Consider the following 18,663-nt stretch of genomic DNA (forward strand, 5'->3'; position numbering starts at 1 on the left):
CTGCAGCTTCAGGAACGGTCTGCCAGTTGGAAAGCTGAAACCTGTGGATGATTTGAATTAAGACATGACTGTGAAGATGGAATACTAGATGAAACGGCTAAGAAAGACCTGCTGGGTCCGAGGTAAGGAGGAATGAATACTCATGCATTGTTGAGAATGGGGAGAGAAGGGAGGTGGAGGGACTGAATAGTTTATAGAAGGCAATAACAATGAGTTTTCTGTAGCACGGATGTAAAATATTAATGTATATGTATTACTGTATTAAAATCTCATGTAAAGAGAGATGCAGTAAAAGTACTAAAGACTTAATAAATAGTTTAGCCTATCTAGGAAGCTTTTATGCTGCTCTATCCAAGAATTTCAGGTGGCTTTGCAGAGATAATGTATGTGAATTGAGTGGACACCAAATTCTAAACTTTGCAATTTGCTCATTAAAATCATGAAGTATTTTTATTAGTAAGAAGTCTCGGTGCTATGTATATGATAGTGAAAGTCAGATGATTGTGTAGGTAATGTGCTTCTCTGAATAAGCAGTTCACATCAGTAAAAACTGTTACTATAATTCCTTTAAGGTTTGACTTGGTGCAGTAGTCTTATTTGTAAGAGAAGTTAAAAATCTGTTGCATGGTTTTGTTGCAGCCGTTCAGGGTTTGTCTACGTTGAGCAGTCTTAGAGCGAGCTCCTAAGCAGTAATGAAAATCAGTTAGTGGGGGGATCAACAGACTCAAGCCCTCCCCCATAGTGTAAATAAATTGGATCTACCTATGATAGTTATCTGCTTTTACTTCACTTGTTTCTGCAGGCTTGTAACATTAGGTGAGGTTTTGCTGTACAAACAAGTTGTACCCAGTAGCCATGTAGGCTATTTTGCTGGTTGCTAGTTTTGTAACTGCAATGTAAGGGATGCCCTGTCTAAAACATGCAACTGAAGTGGCTTTAGATGTTTTAATTTTCTTCTATGTGCCAAGGAGGATGTTTAAAAAGGAAGCTTCAGGGTTTTTTAGTAGTTTGCAGGAGCAACAAGAATGGTGAAGTTTATCTCATTTTAATAGGAACAACCTTCCTGAATCAGGCCACCGGGGAGACTGAGAATTGTGGTCCCAAGAATGGCCTGTGGGAAGAGCTTGAGATTTGTAGTGTGTGTGTGTGAATGGTTCCTTTGAATACTCCTAGCATCCAGTCATTTGTGGTTCAAATGCTTGCTGAATGAGTAGCGGTGTCTCTATTTTATTGCCCCTGAAAGATTTTTTTTTTTTTCTTAAATAAAAATAATCTTGAAGTAATTTTGGTAGCTTATGCATTTACTGAAAAAATGCTTGAGCAAAATTTGTCTGTAGGTATGCAAGCCATCTTTTTAGGTGGAAGAAGAAACTACTAGCCTCTTGTAAAACGTAAGAAGTTGGATGTCAGTTGGAGAAATTTTAACAAGCATGGTGTAACAAGAGGAGCTTCAGCAGAGCTTTATCTCTATTTAAGAAGAAAATATCATTGGTGAGTGGTAGATGTTATTCAAAATAGCTACATTTAATGTTTCGCTGCGTTTATAGTTCCATTTTCCAAAACAGATAGCATAGTACCTTGACTACTTTGATTCAGGGTACTTGACTTCTCAAAGAACTACGTAGGAAGAACCTAAAAGTAACTGTAAAACAGGTAGTTTATATCCCTACTTTCTCAAGACATCTGTCCGCTTCGTTGTTGTCTGCCTGAATCTGAATTCAGAGCCTGTAATTCATCTTTTAATGATATATTCCTGGGTAACGCTACCTGTCTGGTCTTGCTTGGACTTCTCACATCTCATGCCCAGATTGTGGGTGGTTTAGTGAACTAAAGTTCTTAGAGAATTAGTTTCCTGTAAAGATGTGATACGTCATTTAAATACTGCTTTTTCAAAAACATTCTTCTTTGAATCACAGAACACCTTGGGTTGCAAGGGACCTCAAGGATCATATAGTTCCAACCCCTTGTTGTGCTAGTTGTTAAATATTTGAAGTCAAATGTGGTATTCTGATATCAGATAGGATTCTATTTATGCCATTACCAACCTATCATATTGAAACAAAATTTACTTAGAGAATATTTTTCCAGAAAACTGTAGTGCTAGTCAGGAACGCTACTAGTCGGTTAATGCCAACAGATGGAAGAAGAGTATGTTTTTAAAGAGAAGTTTGCATTTCCTGCTCCTAGTTGTTCCCTGCACAAACCTTACCTTCTTTCACTGAACTAAAGGAAATGTGGAAAACTAATATAACTAGAAACTGTTGATGTAATTTCATGGGTTCAAGATCAAACTTTTTTTTTGTCCTGAATTCACACAGGGTAAACTGGCTAGAATTACTATGGGGTCAGCTTAGTCTCTCTCTTTTAAGTTACCAATATGTGTAACTTTTCTGTTTTTGTTGTTGTTGCAGTTTCTTGGTTTCCTCTAAACTCAATGATATTTTCATAATTGTATTTTTTTTTTCCCCTACCTCAGCCCCAAAAGCTCTTGGGTACAAACTGTTGATTACCACAGACCTAATACAATTTTGTTTTATTTGGGCTGGATATCAGGAAGATAAAGAACCCAAAAAACTTGATGACTATTTGGCTTTTATATGAAGCCATAAACAAGCTTCACCTTCACTTAGAAATGGAGATGGCACTATTTGTGTATTTGAAAACATGATTCCAGTTCGACAGATTGAATTACTTTAGGCTGTAACACCTAAAAATCTTGTGAACAAAAGTGTACTTAGTTACCCTATTTTCCTGTTGAACTGGATATATATAAAAAAACAAAACAAAACAAAAAAAAACACACACGTCACGCTTTTGGTAGGGTACCGTGTCTTTAATAGTCCCAGCAACAACTGCTAGACAAAATTGTCAACTGAAATAAATTTTATGTCTACCAAAAAATTTTGTTCGTGTACCAGTATAGCACTTCATTCAGATTTTTAGAAATCATTATCTTGTTCTGCAATAGAAATTGAGCATTCTTACCAACAGTAGCTTAGGTGAGCTTCCTAAGGTAAGCTTCCTTTTTTCATCTCTACTCCCAGCAGCTCTGTAGCCTTGGAAAAGGCAATATCATGATCTCGTTGTACATGTGACTTTTAACAAGTATGCCTGCTTAATAATTCTCAGCACTTGTGCTGCCTGCCAGTATCACTGCTGTAGCTGTTCTTGAGGGCTTGGTTCTAACGCAATGGCCAGCAAGAATTAAGTGTGGTTATTCCCTGCTGTTGTGGTTTAACCTGGCCGGCAGCTAAGCACCACACAGCCGTTCGTTCACCTTCCCCTCCCCCTCACTGGGAACAGGGAGAGAATCAGGAAAATTAAGCCTGGGGGTTGAGATAGAGACAGTTCATTAGGACAGGAAAAAAGAAAAAGATGATAATACTACTACTACTAATAATGTGTACAAGAAAGTGATGCACAATGCAATTGCTCGCCACCCGCTGACCGATGCCCAACCTAACCCTGAGCGGCCGGCCCCCCCACCCCAGCCAGCCACCCCTATCTGTTGTTCAGCATGACCCCAGATGGGATGGAATACCCCTGTGGCCAGTTTGGGTCACCTGTCCTGGGTCTGTCCCCTCCCAGTTCCTGCTGCACCCCCAGCCCGCCTGCTCGCAGGAGAGAGCGAGAAGCTGAAATGTCCTTGGCTTGGTGTAAGCACTGCTCTGCAACAATTAAAACATCGGGGTGTTATCAGCACTCTTCTCATCCTAATCCAAGACATAGCACCCTACCAGCTACTAGGAGGAAAATTAACTCTGTCCTAACTGAAACCAGGACACCTGCATGAACCTTACCTTCTCAGTGAACTGTGGAAAGCAATTGAGAGCTTTTAGCTCCCCCAGTTGGAGGCTGCTGAGCTGACATAGGTTCTCATCTGAAGAAACACTGCAGAGAAAAATCAGGAAGAAGCAGTGACTGGGCAGGGCAGCACACAGGAAATTAAGGTCCTGCTTCTGTTTAAACAGTTGGATTTGGATGAAGATCCTATCTTGAGTATAATAGAATTGGAGTAGGGAAAAGGGAGGTGCCTCAAGGAGACAATATTACTGTGCCTAACTAAACAGGAAGCAATTTATTACTGTTTAACGTTGCTTGGAAACCTAAGCTTGTACAAGTTCAAGAATTATTTAAGATAGTTCTGTTGAAAGATCTGAGGAATCTGTTTTGAGGATTTTCTTTTCCCCAATCATTTGACTCCCTTTCTAATGTGCAGCATCAATATTTGGCATTACTTCTGAGTAATCCTGCTGATCTAAATTGATTTGTTTGATTTGAGGTAAAGCAGAGTCACTGGCTTAATTCAGATCTGCTTTTCTGTATATCCCTAAGATTGCTGCCAGATAGGTGAGCATATGATCATAAATTCTGTAGTTACTGAATTGCCATTTATGCACAGGAGAAAATTATGCATGTTAAGCCTTATTCTGACAGAGAACGTTTGTTCATTTTTTGATTTACAGACAGTAAAATGTGCCACCTATTCAGGTGTTTTAGGGAAGGTGGTGTCCAGGATAGTGATGGAGTGAGACCTATTATAAGCCTTTAGCAGTCTCGGTTGGGTGATCCTTCTATCTCTGTAGTTTCTCATTGTCTCCTGGAATCATAGACTATCCCAAGTTGGAAGGGACCCATAAGGATCATCAAGTCCAACTCCTGGCACCGCACAGGCCTGCCCAAAAGTTTAGACCATGTGCCTAAGGGCATGGTCCAGTCGCTTCTTAAATTCAGACAGGCTCGGTGCAGTGACTGCTTCACTGGGGAGCCTGTCCCAGTGTGCAACCACCCTCTCGGTGAAGAACGTATTCCTGATGTCCAGCATAAACTTCCCCTGCCTTAGCTTAACACCATTCCTTTGGGTCCTATCACTGGTGTTTACAGAGAATAGGTCACCTGCCTCTCCACTCCCCCTCGCGAGGAAGCTGTAGACCACAATGAGGTCCCCCCTCAGCCTCTTCTTCTCCAGCCTGAACAGGCCCAGTGCCCTCAGCTGCTCCTCATATGTCTTCCCCTCTAGGCCCTTCACCATCTTGGTCGCCCTCCTCTGGACACTCTCCAACAGTTTAATGTCCTTCTTGTGCTGTGGTGCCCAGACCTCACCTTGAGGTGAGGCTGCACAGAGCAGAGCGGGACAATCACCTCCCTCGACCGACTGGCGATGCCGTGCTTGATGCACCCCAGGGTACAGTTGGCCCTCCTGGCTGCCAGGGCACACTGCTGGCTCATATTCAACTTGCTGTCAACCACAACCCCCAGATCCCTCTCTGTGGGGCTGCTCTCCAGCATCTCATTGCACAGTCTGTACGTATAGCCAGGGTTGCCCCGTTCCAGGTGCAGGACCCGGCACTTGCTCTTGTTAAACTTCATGCAGTTGGTGATCGCCCAGCTCTCCAATTTGTCCAGGTCTCTCCACGAGGCCTTTCCACCCTCATCTGAGTCCACAACTCCTCCAAGTTTGGTGTTGTCGGCAAATTTGCTCAAAACACCTTCTAGTCCTACATCCAAATCATTTATACAAACATTGAAGAGGACTGGCCCTGAAATGGAGCCTTGGGGGACCCCACTGGTGACCGCCCGCCAGCCAGATGTGGCCCCATTTACCACAGCCCTTTGAGCCCTGCCCATCAGCCAATTGCTCGCCCATCGTATGATGTTTTTGTTTAGTTGTATGCTGGACATTTTGTCCAGTAGGATCCTATGGGAAACAGTGTCAGAAGCCTTGCTGAAGTCCAAAAAGATCACATCAGCTGGTTTCCCTTGGTCAACTAGATGGGTGATCTATTCATAAGAGGAAATCAAATTTGTTAGGCAGGACCCACCCCTCATGAACCCATGTTGGCTGGGACCAATGACTGCATTGTCCCCCAGGTACACTTCAGTAACTTCAAGAATCATCTCCATAATTTTACCAGGTACTGATGTGAGACTGACAGGCCTGTAATTGCTTGGGTCTTCTTTCTTACCCTTCTTGAAGATTGGCACAACATTTGCCAGCTTCCAGCCTACTGGGCCATCTCCAGATTCCCAGATTCTCTTCACTCTTAGCTACTTAGGTGTCAGGATGTTTAGGGCAGAATCACCTCGTATATTTGTTCTCTGCCTTAGCAAATGGGATTTTAATCTCCCTTTGGTCTTGTAGACATTGAGTTAATGTTGATTGACAGGTTTTTACCTGTCAACCTTGCTTACAAGGCTTTTCTGTTGACCACTTCTCTTCCCAGTTCCCCTTCCAAAACATATCAGATGCTTACTTTGGAGTACACACCTGGGATTTAATTTCCTCTTCCTTTCTTCAAGTAAGGTAGCTGTGGTATTCTGTTCCACGGTGTGTTCTATGACTTGGTGAGAAATACTTTATCAACTACAAACGTAGAGTAAGTGTGTTACCAAGGAGGAACTGAAAGGTAACTTAATGCTGTTTAACCCCTCTTTATGTTTCTTCAGTCAATTTTGAATAAAAAAAGCACGTTTTGTGCATGTGTATAAATAGCTTACAACTGTATTAAAGTACGAGTACTTTGCTGGAATCTTGATTGTTCTAGAAATCTTAGAAGTGAATGTCAGATCAACTTTTTTGTTGGAGAGACTGAGTTAACATCCTAATTCAATATCTAATGCTGCTGCCTAGTTCACCTAAAATAATCATGTTTTTTTTTTTTTTTTTTTTCTACACAGTTTCAATGAATGTCTGAGGTGTGTGAGTAAGGCCAGATACGAAACAGATTTTAAAATAATAGAAGAAACAAATTCATCAAAGGACTTGAGAACCAGGTTACAGTATAATGTCAAATAAACTTAATGCTTTTCACCCTGTTCCCCAGTGCTTCTGTAATGTTTTAGGGTGGGACTGTCTGTTCAGAAACAGTAATATATTGGTCATTTAACACTGGAGTTCACTTCATTTTCTGTTGAAACATTGCTGAGAAATGACAGGTACTAGAAATGGTTTTCTTCAAAGGTGGCTACAAAGTTGTATTAATGGCCTTCAATTTCTGTTTGCTTCAATTTAGCTGTGCTGAGAGTGAAAATGACTCCTAGTCAGGGTTCAGGAAGATTCTCTCTGAGCTAACAGTGAGCAAAAACTGTGAGTTGCTTAATGTGTCTGAATTCTTTCCTTGATAGCAATTTAAAATGACTCAGTGGCATAAAACAAAATTAGTGACAATTTAACTACGTAATCTTTCTTCTGGTTAGGAGCTCCCTAACAAACGCTTGCTACTTAGCTAGCGAGGAGTAAATCTGAAGGGAGGAGGAACAGAGAAGTGACCTACCTCTTAAGGCTGGCCCTTAGCTAGGTCTAACTAAAGCTCCTTCCTGAAAGTATGAGTCACTCTGACACTGTGAGCCAGTTTTCCCTCCCTGGTCTCCCCAACACCCTTCGGTCATGCTTTTAACCACGGTGAGCAAACAAGATTAGAAGCAGCATAGATTTTAAAATAAAGTTGCTGAGATCTCAGACTTTTTCCAAGAAAAGCAGAAGTGTGTTAAGTTTCAGAACTTACTTTTTTGCCATATGTAATGCAAATGAATTAGAGTTTATGTAGTGCTAGTAAGAGCTTCATAATTGTGATCACTGTTAGCATTCTACAGATTATATGTCAATCTTATCTTTAAAGGTTTTAAATGCAAAATGTTTTGACATGCACAGACCCAACTAGTCAGTTTTAATGGGATTGTTGCTTTAAAATAGCCCAGGGTTACACTTTGGATGTGGATGCAGCTAGCCGTTGTAATTTAAGTGTTTCTTTAGGCTTAAAAAAAAAAACAAAGATTTTGTTCAACAGGTTTGTTTGACTATGAACTTCAGTTTAAATGTTTTTGATCAATTGGTTCAATCCTATTAAAAAAAAAGCTATATGTGTGTGTCTATATAAAAAAGATATTAGTTTTACACACAACTTGTATCTTTTTGATAACCTACCAGAAACTGAAGCAGGTGAGGCTTATGGAGACTACTAATTTTAATAAAATATTTAAGCATGGGTTTACTACTCTATTAATCTGAATGGGACTATTTGTATCTTCAGTGGAAAACAAATCCTATTCTGGCATTGGATTTAACCATGTCACTTAAATTAAGAATAACAGAAGCCAGGAAAAAGTCTGGAAGAAAAGCATGTGGTTTTTTTTCTTGACAATTACTTTTTGTGAGGCATTTTATTTTTTGATCATTTTATAAAAATAACGTGCTAAAAAATCACTGAACTTTGTGCAAAAAGTCCTTGCATGAGGAAGTTCATGTGTAACTTGGACAAAAGTCCAAATCTAAAGCATGAGGTCAACACTCAAGCTAATAATTATCAGTATGAGGAAAAACAATTTAGATAGTTGTGACATTTCACAGAACCTACCTGTGTTTTAACGCACTTCAATAGGGATGATCTGTATTTATTGACAACCTTGTGGTTGTTCAGTTATCAAATAAAATAGCTTGACCTGTATATACAAAAGCTGTCTCCTTCTTCCTCAAGTGGGGTTGTGGTCACTTCAATTGGAGAAATGTTCATGTATTTCAAGATGACAGATGTTTCTGGTAATACTAACAGCTATAATCCTAGCACATCAGATTTGCTAAGAAATTTAGTCCAATCAGTCTTTGGTATTAATTGTGCAGTTCACATCATCCATCTCAAGGAAAGAACACAAATAATTGTGGATTTCGAAGTCCCAAATTAACTATGCAGGGGAAAAGTTGAGAAAAATGGGGGGGGGGGGGGAAGGTGCTAGGATGCTTCCTGTGAATAAGGCACGCTGGTTTGACTGTTCGTCATGTTACTAAAAGCCTCTGTTATCTCTACATTGCTAAAATATTTTTGCTTGCTGTTAAGCTAGAGAAGATACTAGAGAATAAAATGTAGCTGAAATCTAGGGATGATTCTATAAAACAAACAAAAAACACCCTAGTTTTTATGAATTAACTGTAAGTGAAAATTAAAAGTGCTTCCTCTAGTGGTCTTCACTATCTGGTCATCTCTCATGATCCCAACCAGGTGAGCAGCGTAGATCCTGGATTAGTGCTCCATGAAACTTGGGCCTGTGCTGCAACTGCACTCGTGCCTGGCCTCAGGCCCTGCTGGGGCTGGGGGTGTCCCCGGGGGTGTCCCCGGGGGTGTCCCCGGAGCTCAGCTGTGGGCTTGCAGCAGGTGCCTGCAGGCAGCTCCCCCGTGGTGTCCCTGTGCCGTACCGGTGTGTGCCTCGAGGTGCCTCAGGAGGTTCTCATGGGGACATCGTTTCTATTTGCCTGTGACCATGTTTGGGGTTGTTTTTTCTTTTTTTTTCCCGAGGAGATCCTGCAATACCTAAAGTGGCAAAACCGGGGTAACCTTTCCCCAGCCCGTATCTGCCCGTGCCGCCCCTCGGGCGGGGAGCTGCCTGGCGCCGCGCAGCTGGAGGGGCCCCGCGGTGTCCCCACGGCGGGGCTTGCTCCAAGCAGGGACATTTTGGTGGCGCCGTGCGGGCCCCGGCCCCTTCGTCCCGGGACCCCGCCGCTCGGCTCCCTCAGCGCCGGCCCCGCCCCGGCGCCGTCCCCCGGCGGCCGCCGCCGCGCCGGGGCGGGAGGTGCCTGAGGCGGCCGGGGCGGGCCCGGCGGCGGCCGGGGCCGAGGCTGAGGCGAAGGCAGAGCGGGAGCGGCGGCGGCGGGCGGCGGGCCGGCCATGGTGGGCCTCAAGGAGGAGCTGCTCAAGTCCATCTGGCACGCCTTCACCGCGCTCGACCTCGACCGCAGCGGGAAGGTCTCCAAGTCGCAGCTGAAGGCAAGGCGGGGGGCGAGGGGGGCGCGGGGGGCCGGGGTCGGACCCAGGGGGCCGCGGCAGCCCCACGGCGAGGCTGGGAGCGGCCCCGTGCTGCGCCTCTGGCCCGCCTGCAGCCGCCTGTCCTCGGTGCCCCTGCGGCCGAAATCCGCCGCGGGGTGGCCGCAGGGTCCCGTCTGCGGGGGTTGGCTGCGTGCGGGGGAGATTCTCGGCTTGCCAAGGGGAGAGCGGGGTCCCACAGCGCGCTCTTATTCGAGTATACACAGGAGAATTAGTCAAGGGGCTCCAACTGCGCCGTTCGTCCCCGGCTCACGCTCTGAAGTGATGTTTGTGCTCTTAAAAGAGCTCTCAGGCAGCTCGCTGAACCCAATCCCATCTTGGCCCTGCTTTATGGGACCGTCTTGGCCTGGGCATAATAGCCAGCATCCGACTAAATAAATATTTTGGATAAGAGCGCAACACCTGTTGACACCCGAGACTGAGGGCCCTTGTTCGGAGCGCTGGGGTTGCGCTGGCTGTGGCAGCAGCTCGAGCCCCAGCCCTGTGGGAGCAGCGCTGCGGGCAGCATCCAGGCGCAGCCAGCAGCTCCCGGGCTGTGCTCAGCGCCATGCAGCCAGCGCCCGCAGCCCGCAGCTCCTTCCTCTTCTCCTTTTCTTCGCTTCGAGACCAGCCTCGCTCGGCCAGGCGTGCCTGCGTGCGTGCAGGAGCCGGGCGAGAGGCCAGCCCGCCAGCACCACAAGGCGAATGCTGGCTGTGCGGGCTGGCCACACGCAGCAGGTTGCAGAGAGGTTTTTTTTTCTCATCACGTTTTTTTAAAGGAGTCCTGTTTTCCTGTCGTGCTACCGTGCCTGGTGCACGCGGCGGTGATTCGGGTGCGTGGTGCCATCTCCCAGGAGGTGTGTCTGCAGCACGTGTCGTGGTGTCACTCGGTGGACAAGCAGTCGTGGCCTCATAGCCCTCGGTGCTGGGGGGAGCGAATGGCTAAGGCAGAAGCCAGCACGCAGGTGGGCTTGTATGGCTTCCTCCGACAGAGGCGGCATCATTTCTTCTTTAATATTTTTCTTTGAGCTGGCTGGGTTTTAAACTACCAGCTATCTTTCCAAACAACCACGGTTATCTGTCTCATTAGAGTCCTACGCCTCCAAATGCTTGTGTTTTAAAAAGCTTGAAAAATAAAAAGGAGAGAGGAAATTAAATTTGTCCCCTCATTACCTATCAGACGTACTCCTAAAGTGCTCTGCAGTTCCACAGTATTTGTCTCTGTGAGAGAAGAGGCTTGGAAAAAAAGTGTCTTTGTGGATCTGTGCAGTTTATGATATAAAGGTTGCTGATGGAAGTGTCAGCTGGGGGATCTGCAAATGCAGAAGCAGGTCTGAAATGAGGCTGCTGCCTTCCGCCGCCAAGAATTAGTTTTCCAGGAAACCTGGGAAGAGGTGGAGAGTATTCTTGTGAAGCCTTTTGTGGCAAATGATGAATGTGGGTGCTGAGCTGACAGTCCCATTGCAGACAAAAAGTACGTGTTATGGCCACAGCTGTTGGGATAGGCAGGGCAGAAGCTCCTGCATGATTGATTTAGGGCTGTATTGTACTGTAAAGGTATTTCACAGTAACGTATTCCTCATCCACGTTGCAATGACTAAAAAGTAGCACCCCTATAAGCTGGAGAGAAGAGCCTTGAAGGTAAATGGGTTAGTAGAGATCAGCAGCATTAGAAAAAGAAGTTTAATAATTTAGTGAAACTCCTCTTATCAAAAAGCTTGGTAAAAAGCAAATTGTTTTCTGAGAACAGCGTACGGTTTTGTAATTTGCTGAAGTCTTCAGCCCTTAGAAAGGAAGCTTGTTGACAGCTTTGTCTTTGAGTTGTGCAATTCAGTATAAGGAATTGCCATCATCGTGCAGAAGGTCCTCAGTATAACACATTGCTTGCTAAAGGCAGCAGCTTCTAGTTTCTCCACCCAAAAGTGATCTTTATACCATCCATAAAAAAGAAATATTTTTTGTGAAATACAGTTACACAAGTGAATGTGTTACGAAGGTTTGCATCATACATTGGTTTTAATCTATTTAGAGGAAGAGGATGGAGATGAGTGAATTGGTTCTCTTTTGTAGCCTGGAGATACAGGAAACACTCGGAGGAAAAACCAGGACTAGCTTGGAGTAGTAAGGACTTCAAGATGCCTCTTATGCATTTATATCTTCTGTATGTGGTCTGAGCTGCTAAGGAAAGACAGTAAAATCAGCCCTCTGCGTAATTTTGAATTTGATCTTCTTCCAGAGTGCACTGATTTTTTTTTTTTTAATTAATTTTTGGTCTGATCAGTAATCTCCAGAGGTTTTCTTATTTTGCTGGCTTCAGATCTTACCCTTCTTTTCTGCAGAAACATTTATGTATTCTTTTCTTAAGTTTTGTGTTTAGATATGGACACAATTGTTACTTTGTCAGCACGTTTCAGCACTTTCAAACACTGATATAGCAAGGTAAAGTATAATTTTTGTGGTTGTAATTATAGCTGCTGTTGTGGTTTGAGCATGAGCTCTGTGGAAACGCTTGCTTTCCTATATTTAAATCCAATTTCACCTTCCTTGCAATCTGCTATTTTAAAATTGCCTGATTTTAAAAGTTCCTCCTCTAATGTGTCAGCATTTAGCCTGCTTTTCATCTGTATCCCAAAGTGGTGGGGTTTAAATGGGTTTAAACACGTAACAACCAACAATGCTCCTCCCTGGCAGTATGTCTGTAGGATTGGCACTAATGTGTAGCAGGTTTTTTACATTGCCTTTGGCAGCTCTCCCTGACATTGCTTGGAGAATTGTCTCTGCTTTGGCAGTGTTGTTACCTGGCTGTTTTGTTTGCTGGGCTGCCTTTGGGGTGGATTTGCAACGTCTTGGGCTCCTGGCATGTTCCCCGCAGGATGCGGACAGCGAGCACCTCGTGCAAATGTGCTCGCGTTGGCACCTGTAGGATGTGGGTGACCAAAGTCACCAGGCAGGCTTAGAAAACCTAAAGCGGGCTTTAATTGTATTTGAGCCATGACAGGATTTTCCTACCTCTTATCTTTGCTTCGCCTTCTTACTAAATGGGAAGTCACCGGCCGGTGGGAAGAGGAACAATGGTGCAATCAGGGGCCGGGGGTGGTCGAAGGGAGAGGAAGACCTCGAACAATGCAGCACGGCGCTGGAAAGGCTGAGAGGCTGTGACGAGCGGGCAGGACCGCAGCCGGACAATTGGCTTTGTCCCGCACGGAGGGACGGTAGGAAATTAGTCACCGTGACTCACCGAGGGCCCTGCCGCTGCGGAGCCTGGGGCTCAGGGACAGGGCCTGAGCACGCTCGTCCCGGGTGGGGAAGAGGAGGCTGAGCTGCTGAACAGGGGGAGCCCAAATCTACGCTGGTGAAAAAAGGAAAAGGGAAAGTGCTTGCGAGGAGCCGTCCCTTGGCTGCCTGGCCGCTGACATGGATGTCAGGGAGAGATGAGCCAAGAATGCCTCGGAGTGAATGCGCACGGAGCCGCTGAATGGAGCTGGCAGGACCCGCGGTGCCAAGGTCTGCAAATCCGAAAGAGAGATGGGGGAGGGAGGAGACCCCCTGAAAGATGGAAAAGAAGGGGAAGAAAAAGTACTGAAGAAAGTGATAATAGCCACTGCAGGACTAATCTGTCCTCTCAATGGCCCCACTATGAGCTGGGCCAAATTTTTCTCCCTGAGCAAGAAGTAGCTGAGCAGGTCTTCATTTCCTTCAGAGAGACAGCTTGCCTTTAGGGATGAGGTTAAAGGGATCTACTCATTTGGTAACAGTTCTCCACCTGCTTAATGTTCTGTGAAGATCAATGTTTTGGGGAGCAGCTGTGCTAGAGCAGAGCTGTGCTGGAGCTCAGTCCTCCAGGCAGAGCAGCACAGGGCAGGCAGTATCTGGAGGAAATCGCAGAGAGAAGGAGACTGCACAGCCTAAATCCCGAGCCTGCAGCGGTCCTGCTGCTGAGACTGTTGCTGTTAGCTTGCTCGTTGCACCCAGTTATTTGTGTTTGTGGCAGCACACCATTATTTCCCGGGTACCGCCGGGCACTTCTCTTGGAAAGCTCGTGACTGAAAAAGGGAAAACCGCGCCGACAGCGAGCGCGCCGTGCTTGGGACCCCCTGCAGACCGCATGCAGCATCTCGTGGGTGGCAGCCTGGGGCCCACCGCCGGGTCCGTTTGCTGCAGCACAGAGAGGAGTCGCGGCCCTGGGACAGGAGCTGGCTCTGGCACAAGGGTAGGTTGCTGAGCGTGGCAGCCAGGGCATAACAAGTGCTGAAAGACAAAGCTGCCTGGCAACCCCGCCGCGCTGCGGAGCAGCCCTTACTGGGGCAAAACTTCCTCGTGGCTGACGGAGCTTCGGCAAGGCAAGGCAATTTTCTGTACCCTAATTAATCTAGTACTCGGCTATTAATGGCGTGGGATTTTTGGGGGGGATTTCGTTTAGGTTTTGTTTGCTTAAAATAAGGTTAATCATTAGAGTATACGATGGTCCAGATAATGAGATTTGGGAGAACAAAAAGAAAGGAGACCTTGGTCGCAGGATTTTTCAGGCTTGCCCCATGAGTGAAGAATTCATCTGGCGCTCGGCCGCGTTGGAGAATGGCAGGTTTGGCAGGCACCGAGGAATTTCCTGAACCATGAAAAGAGAGTGCTGGGCACGGGGGAGGCTGCAGATAAGGCAGGTCTTAGAGAACGACTGGAAGTGGAAGTCTTCCCTGGTGCTTGGTTGTTTGATGTGGAAACTACCTAACTTTCTGACAGCCCCAGCACAGCAAGAAGGGGATAAAAGAAATACGTAGAGAGGACATGATGAGAAAGTGTTTTGTTGAGAATTTAGGTGACCTTGGTAATATGCTCAAATCAGCCGTGTTTGGTGAACTGTGGTAGCTCCAGTAGCTGCAGCCTAGTTGCAAAAGTGAGGTCACGTTTCTCTCAGAAAGTTGGTTATCCCTTGGTCTTCCCTAAATAGCAACAGAAGCCTTAAATACATATACAAGGGGAAACACTTGTGACAGCGTGTTTTTCCCCCAGAAGTAAACCACATGAACTCAACTACCTGGTATAATTTGTTTGTTAAAAATAAGGTTAGATTGGAGGGAAATCGGGTGCCCGTGGAAGGCAGCCTGAAATGTGGTAACTTCCCAGTACTGTTTTCCTACTCTGGGAAGTGCAGCTTTTGTTGTGATCTGGCTGATGCTGTTTTCCTCTTCTTTAACTTCTGGTTGGATCTAGTGGCTTCGTGTTAGCATGCAAGCATGAAAATACGCATTTCTTGTGGAGCTATGTGCTTTCCGAGCAGGAAGTGTCACTTTGGAAGTGTGTAGACAGGAATTCTCTGAATGCAATTCCTGTTTGGGGCTATCTCTGTAGTATTTCATGCGAGTTAGTGCTTAGGTTCTGCATGTCTCATTAGCACATCTAAAGGTAAACGTATATGATTTTATTTGGGGAAAAAAACAACAACCATGTTTTAAACACAGGGCATACATTTGATTTCCTAGGACACCTCCCACCAGCCCAGGCTGCCCAAAGCCCCGTCCAGCCTGGTCTCGAGCACCTCCAGGCATGGGGCAGCCACAGCTTCTCTGGGCCAGGGCCTCACCACCCTCTGAGTGAAGCATTTCTTTCTTATATCTGATCTAAATCTCTCTTGTTTTGCTTTGTTTTGTTAAATCTTACTTTCTTAGGAAAGTGTTGGTGGCAGAGGAGCAGCTGTGACTCTGGTTCTGCCTTCCTGTTGGCCCTGAGCTGTCAGGTTGGGTGTGCAAAAGTCGGCCCGCGCTGAAGAAGTTCAGATATGTTGGCTACCAGTTAGTTTTCAACAATTCTGTACTTCCTTAAAACTAGCCAAGCATGTAGCTTCTTGAGGGCAGTTTCTGAAGAACAGTCATGAGAGGTGGTGGGTGTTAAGGTCTTGACATAATTCATGCAAATACCCTTTTAAAATAAAACTTGGAGAAGCACATCTCAGCCCTTCCTCTTTCCGTAGCATTGCTTTTCCTTTACGGTCTAAAAGACGATGAGAATATTGAAAAGTAATCCAAAAGCAAGCAGGTGAGGGAAATCCGTAGTTAATCCTGGACCTATTTGTAATCACACTGCTTTTGTGAAACTGAAACTGTGGGAAGCAGTCACATTCTTGGAGATGACTTTATATACAGATAGATACCTTTATGTATCTTTATATACAAATATAAAGATATAAAAATGTGACAGAAACCTTCAGGGCAGAACTCATGCTGATATGAAGGTGTCGCTTTCTGCTCACAGCTTTGTTCTGGGGGAGACAGCCTGGTGAGGTCGACAGTGGTGTCACTGATTTCTGTTCTGTCCCTAGGTCCTTTCTCACAACTTGTGCACGGTGTTAAATGTTCCCCACGACCCGGTGGCCTTGGAAGAGCACTTTAGGGATGATGATGAAGGACCGGTTTCCAATCAGGGTTACATGCCATATTTAAACAAATTCATCTTGGAAAAGGTAAGTTTGGGGTTCTTGTGTTCCATTTTTCCCTTTACCGGGTTTTGTGTCACGGCATCTTTGCTTAGGGTGTTGTCTCTACGGTCGGCCTTTGCTTGCAGGAGGCCTCCTGCTCTGAAGACCTTTGGTTGTGAGCGTCTCTGCTGGGTGGTGGCAGGTCTGGTGATCTGGAGAGCCTGTGCCTTAAAATGACAGGGTGCACTGCTCTTTGCTTCTTTCCTCTCTCCCTGGTTTCTGTTTCCTGTAACATCTGGTGGTTATCTGAGCTGTGCTCATGCAGAACCGTGTTCGTAAAGCACCACACCTTAAAACGATTCAGAAGTGTCTTGGACCTATAGGTTGTCCCACCTGAGACTATGGCTATAACAGAAGGTTTCCATGGGCTCCTTTGCCAACAGGATGGGAAAAATATCTTCAATGTCTATTCATGAGGGATTTTAGTAAACAGATCCCCCGAGGTACTGACAGTGGGTAACGTCAGGGAGTGCTGCTAAGTTTCATCTCACGAGGTTGTTCCCTTGGTGCCTGAGCACTCCCTGGTCTCCTGTGGTTCATGATGTGTGTTGTTCTGGGGGAAGCTCTGCCAGGCCAGCAGGGTTTCCCTCCCAGCGCTCTTCATCTTATTCTGAGTGGAGGCAATCCCTGGGCCAGAGCTGACCTCGGGGAGCTGCATGTTTCAGATTTAGGTTAAAATTCCTGAAAGTAAAAAGCTGTCTTGCTTTCTGGCTGACAAATTCAGCTGAGCAACTGGTCTGGACAGCACAAAGCAGCCTGTGTTACAGTGTGTACATGCTAGCTTCAGTACCACTGGTTTCTCTTACTCTTGGTGGCTGGCCCCTGAAACCCTCAAGCTTTGCTTTTGTGGCTTCAGGGATACACGGATGGTTGCTTTCTTTTATGTTAAGTCCTGCTGCTGAAAAGTCCAGTGTGGCAATTGGGGATTACGGGAGCTCCAAAGCACAGTTTGCTAATTTTTGCTCTGCTTTAATCTACATTTAATACAGGTGAAAAATACGATATGTACCTGAGATGCAGTCTGTCACCCTGGAAACAGGAAAAGCTTCATATATCTTAAGCTCCTCTACCTCTCTAGTCTGTGCTTCTCTCCAGCTCAGTAGCTGTGCCCTGATTTGTGTGTGGCCGTTGTTGGCCATTAATAACATAATTAACACTTACAGGGTACCCACTGGCTGCCTTGGCTATTTCCTATTGGAAAATCTTGCTTCGATCTCATTTCCACTTAGTATTGGTGGTTTGAGCTCCTGTAAGACTTGATAGAGTCCAAGCAGCTTGTATACAAATTTGGGGGGGAGGAAGGCCATATTTTATTCTAAGTGAAGGATTCCAGAGGCTGAACCACATTTTTTTTTTGTTAGTACCATTTGTAGGCAGCAGCAAGCCATTAAGGCAAATTAAAAAAAGAGACAGCGGGCTTTTTCAAGTATAAGCATGCTTTATTGTTAAAAGGCATTTATAGGAAGAAAGTTATGGAAATGAGGAACAATTGGATTTATTAAATAATTTAATTTAATGTAAAAATGAAAGACCTGGTTACATAAACCAGTCAGTGTGAACTTACAGCATTTGGCTGCTCTGGCCGTCGTCCTACCCCATGGCAGAAGCACAGGGCATGCTGCCTTGCTTTCTTATGAAAGACTGCGACTGTGTAGTTTTTTTTATTATTCATACCCTAGGGTTTTTTTTTTATTCATACCCTACTCTAGTGTCTCATGATTGCATGATATACCAATAGCATTGGTTTATCTTAACTGTTAACTGGAAATGGTAGGGAACAGTATTAAATTGCCAGTAACTTCACGTTATTTAATCCTGACTCAATGTCTCAAAACAGTTTATATATGTAGTATTAAAAATCAGAGAAATTCTTCAGACAGAAAGCTACCTTTGTGGACTGGTTGTGGCATCACATCTGTCAGAGATGACTTCACGTCAGGGCAAAAGACAACGTGCAGTGGGATGAGTCACTGAGTCACGGCACGTCTCCTTTGTTCAAAACAAGCAAACAAAAAAGGCAAACAAGAACCCTCTTCTTTCTTCGTTCTTCCAAGGCATAGTCTGCTCTTCTAGATGAGGTGACTGTAGGACAAATGGTGTTAATTCATATTGCTGAGTAAAGCTGCTAAAGAAGGACCAGTACTTCATCACCCCAGACAGAGGGGAAGTTCTCTCAACCTCCAGTTACGTGTTTTCTGGTTTCTTGAGCAACTGGCTTACGAGAGAGCTTGATCTCAAGGCATTTTGCCTTAAAACGCCAGCAAAATATTTGAAGAATGAATCCTTATATTTCTTTAAAAAGAGATATGTAACCGTGACTCTAGGAATTTTGTTATATTTTTATTGGGTAGACTTTGTAATCTTTTAAAATAACCCTTGTGATACTCTTAAATGCAATTGTCA

The 18,663-nt window shown here is 45.0% G+C and overlaps 1 protein-coding gene across 3 annotated transcripts in view; it reads left to right on the forward strand.

Annotated features, from left to right (window-relative positions):
• The first annotated feature begins 9,462 nt into the window (after nt 1-9,462).
• The window catches only part of SWAP70 (switching B cell complex subunit SWAP70), a 37,579-nt gene continuing 28,378 nt past the window's right edge, over nt 9,463-18,663 (forward strand). The window contains exons 1-2 of one of the 3 annotated variants that reach the window (XM_082761480.1): nt 9,463-9,755; nt 16,105-16,245. In XM_082761480.1, coding sequence (XP_082617606.1) covers nt 9,657-9,755; nt 16,105-16,245 — 240 coding nt within the window. In that variant the 5' untranslated portion in view covers nt 9,463-9,656. Of the gene's footprint in view, nt 9,756-10,652; nt 10,757-16,104; nt 16,246-18,663 lie in introns of those variants that run through there. The other 2 variants (XM_082761479.1, XM_082761481.1) reach the window with 2 other exon arrangements.

Source organism: Aythya marila (assembly GCF_965140915.1).
Source record: "Aythya marila genome assembly, chromosome: 5".
Lineage (NCBI taxonomy): Eukaryota > Metazoa > Chordata > Aves > Anseriformes > Anatidae > Aythya > Aythya marila.